The 9,912-nt window shown below is 39.2% G+C and overlaps 1 protein-coding gene and 1 long non-coding RNA gene across 4 annotated transcripts in view; one reads left to right on the top strand and one right to left on the bottom strand.

The window, feature by feature from the left end:
* Nucleotides 1-213: 213 nt before the first annotated feature.
* The window catches only part of MAK (male germ cell associated kinase), a 58,718-nt gene continuing 49,019 nt past the window's right edge, over nucleotides 214-9,912 (bottom strand). For 2 of the 3 annotated variants that reach the window (XM_072729148.1, XM_025999367.2), the window contains 3 exons: nucleotides 8,426-8,500; nucleotides 5,732-5,851; nucleotides 214-1,736 (listed from right to left, as the gene is read on the bottom strand). In XM_072729148.1, coding sequence (XP_072585249.1) covers nucleotides 1,582-1,736; nucleotides 5,732-5,851; nucleotides 8,426-8,500 — 350 coding nt within the window. In that variant the 3' untranslated portion in view covers nucleotides 214-1,581. The remainder of the gene's footprint in view (nucleotides 1,737-5,731; nucleotides 5,852-8,425; nucleotides 8,501-9,912) is intronic. The other variant, XM_072729150.1, reaches the window with a different exon arrangement.
* Nucleotides 4,056-9,081, top strand: LOC140594641 (uncharacterized). Its single transcript, XR_011995688.1, has 2 exons — nucleotides 4,056-6,310; nucleotides 7,155-9,081. It is a non-coding gene; the product is annotated as an uncharacterized lncRNA (long non-coding RNA).

Genomic DNA, 9,912 nt, shown 5'->3' with positions numbered 1-9,912 from the left:
ATACCGGCTCATCACTTACAGCACATGTCCCACATTAGTGCAAGATGTTAGTAATCAGGAAAATCCGGGATGGGAACTGAATGGGGTGGGGGTATATGGAAACTACTTTCCAATGAATTTTTCCACAAATCTAAAACTGCTAGAAAAACAAGCCTGTATGATAACGACAAATAGGCCTCAATAAGTATAAAGTGTAAAAGTGTCAATAAAACACATCAGTTATCCATATTTATTTTAATATCTATTGAGAAATATAAAAGCTTCCCAGCAACACAAAATAATTTTTTAGCTTTGAGACATTAAAACTGTACAAATATATATAACCATTACCATCAACATAAATTACTCTTCAGATTTTAACATTTTTCAACAAGGTGAGCTGAATCTTCTGTACAAAAATACCATATTACTATCATTTTATGATGTCTTTGTATAATGTCCACAAGTTGATACCAATTACATTAGCATTTGTTACAAAGTCATAAAATACATAAAAATAGCAGTTGTGATAACATTATTCTTTAAAAAGAATATACAGTACTAATGTTCAGTCCATAAAATGGTAGGTTTAAATAGAGTAGTCCCAAGTTCAAAATGTCTATTTTAAGTACAACTTTAGAAATTAAAGGAAAAAAATTGTACTAAGTGAAATCATTGCTATAGGAGCTGAATGCAATTGCTTTTCAGAATAAATGTCAAGGTCAATGATCAGCAGCAAGAGTTTGCTTTGGGGGACAAGTGGCACACCTCATTTTTGTGTATAGTAGGAACATGGAAAGAAAGTATTTTGAAAGTCTGATGAACACATCACAGTTTCAAGAACTTTCCTAATGATGTGAAGGTGAGAGAACCTTGACTTGGTTGATTTGGGAGTCTTCAAGCTGTTGGGTTTGATAGTCACCAAGAGTTCATGGGAGATGTGTTGATCAAAATCAAAACAAGCAGACTCCACTAAAATTGGGTGACATAATTTTGAGATCTTTATGTTAAATTTATTCCTAAGAAAAATATGCTGCTCACGATGGAATTACTATCACTTCCATAATTTCAAAGTAGAAAAAAAGATAAATGAACATCTTTTGTTATTGCCAAACTCGTAGGGTAGAGCCTTAGCCAAATAAGAACCATAACTGACAGCCCACAGAGGTCTACCTCATTGCTATAAAAAGACACATCTCTGAGGCCAATTGACGAAATATTAATTTAGGCAAATAACATATGAAAACTAAAACACTCTAAACACTTTCTGAAGGCCTTTTTAAAAAAGATTCTTATCATACTTAGTAACTATTAATTTGTAGATCAAATACTTGATACTTTGGCAAATAGTTTATTCAATACTTTGTAAAGTCCTACCCATATATCAGCACTGTGGGCAACTGATGCTAAGAAAATGCATTTCATTTCTAGGAAAGAAAATAGATGGTTTTTGCTTTTCCAAGTACCCACTACATTTTTCTTCTAGAACTCATTGGAAATAGACATCTGTAGACATTTCCCAGGAACAGGGGACCTGCATGGACTCTATGGAGCAATGCTGTGGGGCTTCACATCAGACTCCTATTGGTGGCTGCCAGACTCCTACCGGTGGCCGCCGTACTTGGCCACCCAGTCTGTCCTCCCATGCACTGAGGGAACTGGCTGTGCACGGTTCACAATATTGAGATTCTTGGCCGTAGGATTGTAAGTAGGTCCTGAAAACTGCCCCCGACTGGGTTTTGTGTTCCAGGTATATTCTGGAAGAAATGAGAATTGGAAGTTAGAATTTTATGTATTTGATTATCAAATTTAAAGCAATTTATCTTTTTATTTTTTTTTTTTATGATTCTATTTATTTATTCATGAGAGACACACAGAAGAGAGAGAGAGAGGCAGAGACACAGGCAGAGGGAGAAGCAGGCTCCATGCAGGGAGCCCGATGTGAGACTCAATCCTGGGACTCCAGGATCATGCCCTGGGCTGAAGGTGGCGCTACACCACTGAGCCACCTGGGCTTCCCTATCTTTTTATTTTATGGGGAAGTTTAGAGTTTAAAAGATTTGTTCAGTGGTCTCTAAGTTTTTTCTTTTTTTAAAATACTAAAACTAAAAATTCTAACAGTGTTATGTTGATACAGAATTCTCAGTAGCTTTAAGAGCCAATATTTCTGGTTTACAGTTCTGATACTGCTATTTCTTTATTGGGTTCCCTCAAATGCTTTAACACATTTAGGTAGGCAACATCAGCTACGATGACAAAAATTTCTTGGTTCACGTTCAACAGGCAATACCCCCAGTGTTGAGGACTTTGTAAAATCACAGGGTGGTTATATCTGAATAATATTCCAGCATAATACCCATTACAGAAAATTTATTTGTAATTGTGAATCCTACCAATTTCTGGCTTCAGGGAGCCACACGGAGGGCGTCCCATAATAGATTTCTTTTAAACATGAAAATGGGGTTTTAAAGGCAAGAAACTGCATTTTTTTTTTAATTGGGAAAATAATGGGTGATGATAACAGAATTCCTTTAAAAGGTGAGTCATTCCTAAGATCCCAAACCTTTCATCATAAGGTTTGGGTTTTTTTTTTTTTTTTTCATATATTTGGCTGATCAGATATTTGTGAAATTTTATTTTGTTAAACATTTGTTATCTGAACAATTTACAAGCTAAAATTGGTTAAACATCTCAAATGACAAAGCAGTAAATCATTTTATAGAACTTCAGTCTTTCCTCCAATCCTTCCCTCACCTGCTCCTCACTGCACATTTACAGCTGATGATCATAGGTATTCTATCTGAAGAGGATGTCTGGCCTTTCCATTTGGGATTTAAGTATCTTTTCACACTGTGGTGGTCATCACTCTTGGATTAAACTCTTGTCAATTTTGAAATGAGTCTAACCATTTTGTACACCTAACACTATACCATGTTTATTTGGATGGTTTCCCTGTTTTTGTGTTTTAATACTTTCTCTGTAAAGCTCGGAGTGCAGGGGAAGTCAAGGGAGCAGTGTGGGCCAGTGAGCAGCTGACTTCGGCTTAACAGGAACTTAGCATTGAGTGAGGAACTGCCTTGGTGATAATCAACCTGTCCTTATCTTCCACTCTTCCCAGGTTTAAAATTCTCCAGGTTAAAGCCAATAAAAAGCTACCTAACACAGCAGGGACAAAGTGTTTAGAAGATCCAGTTAACCCTTAAGTGTTAAGGAAGAACTGGTAACCAAGTTTTCCAGGGACAGCCCTTTAGTTCTAACCCATGGGAGTGTAGACAAGCACCATCTGTTAAATTTGTGAACCCACACCTGATGTCTGCAGGCCAAAATGGTACTGTGTGTGGAGGAGAGAGTATGTGAGCGGGTGGGAGTTAAGGGAGAGGGCAGAGGCCATAAGCCCAGGTGATTCAGAGAACCCCCTCAGGTAACAACAGAGTGAGGCTCCTGGGGTGCACAATGAGGGATCTGGGGAGTAATGACATCTTCTCTCCAGGTCATGAGATAGCTACGTCAAGTCCTGAATGCATCTGAGGGAAACCACATCCAGGCAAATATTTTTTAAACCTTTGAAGAGGAAATCATTTTGCCAAGGAGGGTGTAGTGTTGACATTTAGGATTCTTTTTTGAGAAATAATACTTTTAGAATCCAAGCACCCTTGGTGAAGAACTTAGTAACCAATAAAGGAGCTGAGATCTCGTGGCAGGGCAAGAAATACTTTTGTGTCTTAGCCAGACCTATACCGCCTGAGAGTGGAGGGTCAGTCGTCTAAGGTTTGCTGTGCATTTATTTTAAGAACCACATGTGTCCAAAGGGCATTTGACTTCTTGTAGAAAATGTTTGCTCTAAGGAAAGATGTTTGCTCATAGTTAATTTAATCACTGCCACTACTGTGTGACTTTCAGCAAGAAATAAAACCTTTGTAAAATACAGATCATAATAATAGTACCTTCGGTAGAAGAGCTAATATAGTGTGCTTAGAACAGGGCCCTCCCTGTCCTTGTAAAGGGTGGCTATCTGGGAAAGAAGTCCCTCTTCAAAGTCCTTGTTACCATCAGAGCACAGGGAGGAAGAGTTGATAGGAAGTCCTGGGATGAGAAATTACATGGGGAAGCTGGAAGAAATCAATTTGATTTTTCTTCTCAAAACATGAGAGTAAGGACAAGGAGGAGCAGAGAGGGAGGCAGGCTGAGAGAAGGGGAAATAAGTTGAGTAAATTCGGTAATGACCTGGTTTTATTTTCTTGTGGGAACTGCCACACAAGTGGGAGCACTGGAAGACACATCTCTTACAGAACAGTGTTTTCCTAAGGATTTGCATTGACCACTTGAGAATGATTAATATTTACTTCTTTTTTTACCTTTCCTCCTATCACCATCTGTAGGAAAATCTGATGAGCAGAGTAAATGAAAAGATGAAAAGTCATGAGAAACATTTACTTAAAAAAATGTAAACAGGACTATGCATGCTTATCTGATGGAATACTTGATAAGTAAAGGCCTTCAGTATCTTACAAAAATAGTTTAAAAAATACCCACTTTCACTTGAAGGAGCAGGTACTCAGATAACAAAATAATTTGAAACATGATTTTCTGCTTTTATTTTTAAAATTGCTACCACAACATGGCTGGCTGGTGACTCACCATAGGGCTGGCTTAAAATACCTGAGGCTTTAAAAAAAAAAAAATCATTGTTGTACATCAAATGTTCACTTATGTATTTTGTTTCAGCAGATGTAATGTGATTCTTTTCACAAGTAAGGTCACTGAGTACTACCTGCCATTTCTGTGTAAGGAATTGTAAATTATAGAAGCCCAGTGCTTTCTACAGTCTTAGCTCCAACAGTGTGAACTTGAAAGACTGGCATCTCTAATGAGAAGTTTTCAGATAAGATCCTGGCAAGGACCCACTGCAGGATTACTTTTAGAGCCGACTTTTAAATTACACTCCCACTTTGTATCTTGCCAGACTTCTGATGATCTGTGTTAGCCTTTACGTTAGTGCTTTCGTGAGGACCTCTATTTTAGATTAGAATAATTTCGAGAACATTCATGGACAGATCTAGTCAAGCTCAATACAAAATAATGACCCTGATTTTCAAGAGCACACCCCTGAATGTGGCTGTCACGCCAGGCTACTGCAGAGCGAGCAACCTCGTGGGTCCTCCCTGGAGGGTGGAGGAAAAACCCTTCACCATCTACTACTGTTGCAGAGCCAGGGCCAGGGTGTGGCACTCCTGCCACCATTCAGCTCTGTACAACGGAACTGCAGAGGAACCGCCCGTGAAATGGTACAGGAACAGCATTTAACATTTATTAAATTTTCACTTGTGCTAGGTACTGGGTGGGAAGCTCTGAAGAAGGCCTCTTTCTTTACATCTCGTTAGGGAAGCAAGCCCGTTCTCTGGAATTACACAGACTGAGTTGCTCTCCCAGCCCCACCATTATTAGCTGTGTGACCCTAGATAAACTACCAGTGTCAGTTTTCTCATCTATAGAAGGTCTGCCTCCTTTGGTCTCGTGAAGATTAAATGGAATAATCTGAGTGCTTGGCAGAGAAGAACCACTTAATTAGAGGTAGCTCTTAGACCCTCAAACTACATCTTCAGAAGAAGAAAGGACATTTTGCCAAAACCAGAACTGTGTTAATAAGGCAAGACTAATTTAAAAGTCTTCGCTTGGGAAAAAAGTGATTGTACAGACCTAGAAAGAGCTCCGTTCTGATGAGAAATCTCAAAAACTATAAAGTTGTTCTTACCTGAGCTTGTTGCACCGAGAGGTGCTAAGTGTATCCTCTGGCCAGCTGACCCCACTTCTTTTTTGAGAAAGGAAGGAATATATCCTGACTGATTGTAAGTAGCATAACTTCCAAGATTTCCTGTGATGTATCATAAAGTTTCAGAGTCAGAAGGTGAATATTTTAAAGCACCTGAGAATAACTTGAATACCACAGCCCTGCTAATTCTAAATTGTTTTTTGCGTATCGGCTCTATTTCAAGGACTACACTGTGGCTTTACAGATAATCCTATTCAGTCCACATAACAACCCTTTTAGATGCCTATTTTATCCACACCTTGTGGCTCTTAGAACTTGCCCAGTGAGTGGCCCAGCCAGAATGTGAACCCAAGGCTACATTTGCCCTGAACATACCAGGTTTTTGTTATGTCTCCACGCTTTACCTGAGAATATTTTGTGCCAGGAAGCCCCCATCCCTGCCACGCTTTTTGTGCTTTTATTTTGTAAAATCACTATTGTAACTACACCTGTTCTCATAGGGTTGCTGTACAGATTGAATGAGATGTATGCAAAGCACTCAGCATAGAATCTGGTGTCCCAGTAAGTGTTGGCTCTCATCCTCCTCCTCCTCCTCACTCTTAGTGAATGATCAACCTGGAGGCAGCAGGGGGATGGGCTGAAGGGGGAAAACCTCAAGGCAGAAGACAGGAGGTCAGTGCTAGGAGGTTACCACAGGAGGTGGTCATAGAGGCAATGGAGAAGAGAACTGAGTGGGTGTATAAGGTAGGAGGGGTAGGGTAAGAGGAATATACACCCTTCAGTTTGTATCTTAGGTGACTAAGAGCAGCACAGGTTTGTTGGGAAGACACGCTGCCTGTGGATAACCAAGTTGTAGTGGTTGAGCCAGCCTGGAGATTTGGAAATACCAAGACAGGGTGTTATGGGGCTGTGGGCTTAGAGAAGCCAGCCCCATAACTGGTGGAATGGGGGGATGTGTGAAGATCCAGAACAGAGCTCCAGGGAACACCAGCATTTTGGAACAGGAAAGAAAAGGACCTCATGGAGGAGAGGGGGTAGAGGGTAGATGATAGTAGGAGCAGAGTCTGAATATCCAAGATAATACAGTGTGTGAAGAAAGAAGACCGAACGAGGCAGTGATCTGATGGGATCGGCAAGGCCCATGAGGTCTGGCCACTAGGATAATGTCAGGACATGGGAGGAGCCATTTCAGTGGCCGAAGGCCAGCTGAGGACACGCTACAGTTTGTTGAGGAGTAAAGTGAAATAAGAAGCAAATGAATATAACTTCAAGGAGTCTCACTGTGCAGGGAGGGACGTTTGTCAGCAAGGGGGTGGAACGGGGCTTTGATCACACCGGCGGTTTCAAAGAACTGCTTCTTGGCAGCTACGACTGAAGCCTTTCTCACGGGGTTCTGTGTTCACAGGTCTGGCCTCTGAACGCCTTGTCCCTGATGTGTGTCACAGCGCTATGCACAGGAGGCCCTCAGTGAGTGTGTGCTCTTGAACCGACAAATGTCAAACAGCATTATCACAGAAAGAAGGTTTTTCACAGTGAACATGTAATCAGTTTGTATAGTTCTCAACACTGAATTTTGCATAAGCACGATTGCCTAATTTGACCTTTCTCTTCACCCCAAGTACCCATTTCTAAATCACTAATCAGCCCATTACTTCTAAAGATTTTTGAAAGGAAGTTCACGGCAGCGATCACATTCTGGCAGCTTCAGAGCATTGCGCTGGCTCTCCTCCTCCTCCTCCTTAGAGCAGACACTTACTACATGCTTCCTGTGACAAAAATCCTAGGGATGATTATATAATGATACCCTGGTAAATATAATTTCCTCCATTGTATAGATGGGGAAACTGACTTAGCCTAACTCATCCATGATCGCAAGGCTACTGACAGAATGGGCTATGTTGGATTCTAAAAGCCACGTGCTGAACGGCTAACAGGTGGCAGGCAAGAAGCTGCGAAGGAAAAATGCACAGGAGATTTATTATTTTGGCTTATTATTTTGGAAGTACCTTGTGAGCTGCAAATTTTGAGGCTGGAGCCAATATTAGCAGTGTTTAAACCGGCAACAGTGAACCCCTAGAAAATCCACCATTTCTATTACCTGGTTAACTTTTTAAAAGATGGTTAATGGGGAAGAAATGAATATTAGAAATTTAAAAAAAGATTTTCTAGGCATACTGATTATAAGATTAGAAAATATTCTTTTAATTCTTCTCAATAGATTTGCTTCATTTATATAAATTGTCATCATTAATTTAAGAAGAGGAGCCTAGAGCTTTTTGAGAGCAAGTTAAGTCTTAGAATTCTGACTATTGAAGAAAAGGTGCTCCTGATGATGCAGAATGCTTCTCTTTCTCCCAGTCCTGGTCTGACTTCTAAAAGTCAGCCCGGGTGGCAGCGGTTTAGTGCTTTGGCCCAGGGCGTGATCCTGGAGGCGGATCGAGTCCCACGTCAGGCTCCCTGCATGGAGCCTGCTTCTCCCTCTGCCTGTGTCTCTGCCTCTCTCTGTCTCTCTCATGAATAAATAAATAAAATCTTTTAAAAAATAAATAAATAAAAGTAGATGACCTTGGCCTTCATAGTGGCCTTGTATGACAGGTTTCAGGCCAAAATGGAAAAGAAAATTAGACAAGATATCCAAAGAACAAGTTGTACTCATCTAGAATGCCCAGAAATTACCTTGTGGGTCCTCTAATTTTTCAGGAAAACTTTCATTGCATGATAGTTTTTCAATTGGTTTAATTATGCTTTCCTCTGAAGAGAAGGCAAGTGGAAAGAAAGATGAATAAGAAGAATGTTTTAGGAAAAGCAGAGAAAAAATGGTTAGATGATTAATGAAAAAATCAGGAAGAACCCTTAACATGAGAAACTGTTCTCACATGTGGTCACAGCTTTCATTTGATGCCAGCCAATTATATATTCCCCCTCTACTCAAAGTTGTAGTATGATCATTTAAACTCATTTGTATTTAATCAGCTGGTTCAGTGAATATTATTTTAAAACAGTGGGGAAATAATTAATTACAGTGCTGTAGTGTTTGATACCTCAGCACTATTAAATGGGTAAATTGAGTCTTTAGAGCATCTGGAAAACTCACAATATCCAGAGTGTGTTAATGTCACATCACAGTACCCCAGTAGACTACTCACTTGCTATAACAGTGATCTCACATTTTTTTGATCCAATACTTTCTATCTATATTTTTAAAGAACTGTTTACTTCTTTACACACTTTAAACTGATACATAAAATTGTTCATCGTGTTATAGTTCATAAAGTTGTCATTTGTGGCATATTGTGATTATAGACATTTACAAATAAAACTATTACATCTCATTTCTCTCCAAAATTTTATTTTGATTCATGTCAACTCAACTCCCAAATTTTATCCAAATATAATTTTAGGCTTAAAAGTCTTTAAATTGACCACTCAAAAGTATGTATGAATTGAAACCTTTAAAAATTTTCTTGTAACAAGTATGTTAAAATACTTTTTTTCTGGATTAGGTTAGTTATAATTACAACAACCCATTGTATATAGTTAATCAAAAAAAGATGAATGCTATAAATTTTGATTACTGAACATTAAAAGGCATTTTTAGGGGAGAAATTCATCTGAGAAAGATGGCACCTTTTTTTAAGCTGTCCATGTATCCACAAATGAGTATTGCTTATTCCTAAAATCAGGTTTCAGCACTAATTCTATTCCCTTTTTCTCTTTTTCCTTTTTTGGAGATGTAAGCACCGAGAAACCTTGTTCAATGGAAACAGATAGTTGGGAATGAAAAGTGTTCTCTTACAACTTAGTCACAAAAGTCTTTGAACTCTATGCAGAGTACAGACCCAGAGTCACACAGTGATTTTGAAAATGAGCTTTCATTATCTGTCAGCTAACAATTCAATTAGGTTCTCCTTCAAGTTTTTAAAGGTTAAGAACTGGAAACCACGTGACCTAAATAGGATTTCTTCCCAGTTATCAGAGTTACTCACTTTCTCCACATTGCTGCCAACAAAGAGAACTGTCTCTTTGATTGGCTCCCACAGATATTTTTATAACTTTGGGGAAACAGGAAACACACCCTAGTAAACACAATTAGTCCCTTCTTTGGTAAAGTAGGAGGACAGAGACCTGTTGCTCACGGAATTCCATTTTAGGAAGAATCCATG

Source organism: Vulpes vulpes, chromosome 12 (genome assembly GCF_048418805.1).
Source record: "Vulpes vulpes isolate BD-2025 chromosome 12, VulVul3, whole genome shotgun sequence".
Lineage (NCBI taxonomy): Eukaryota > Metazoa > Chordata > Mammalia > Carnivora > Canidae > Vulpes > Vulpes vulpes.
Note: the sequence above shows the minus strand (reverse complement) of the source record. Positions and strands in the feature narration are given on the sequence as shown.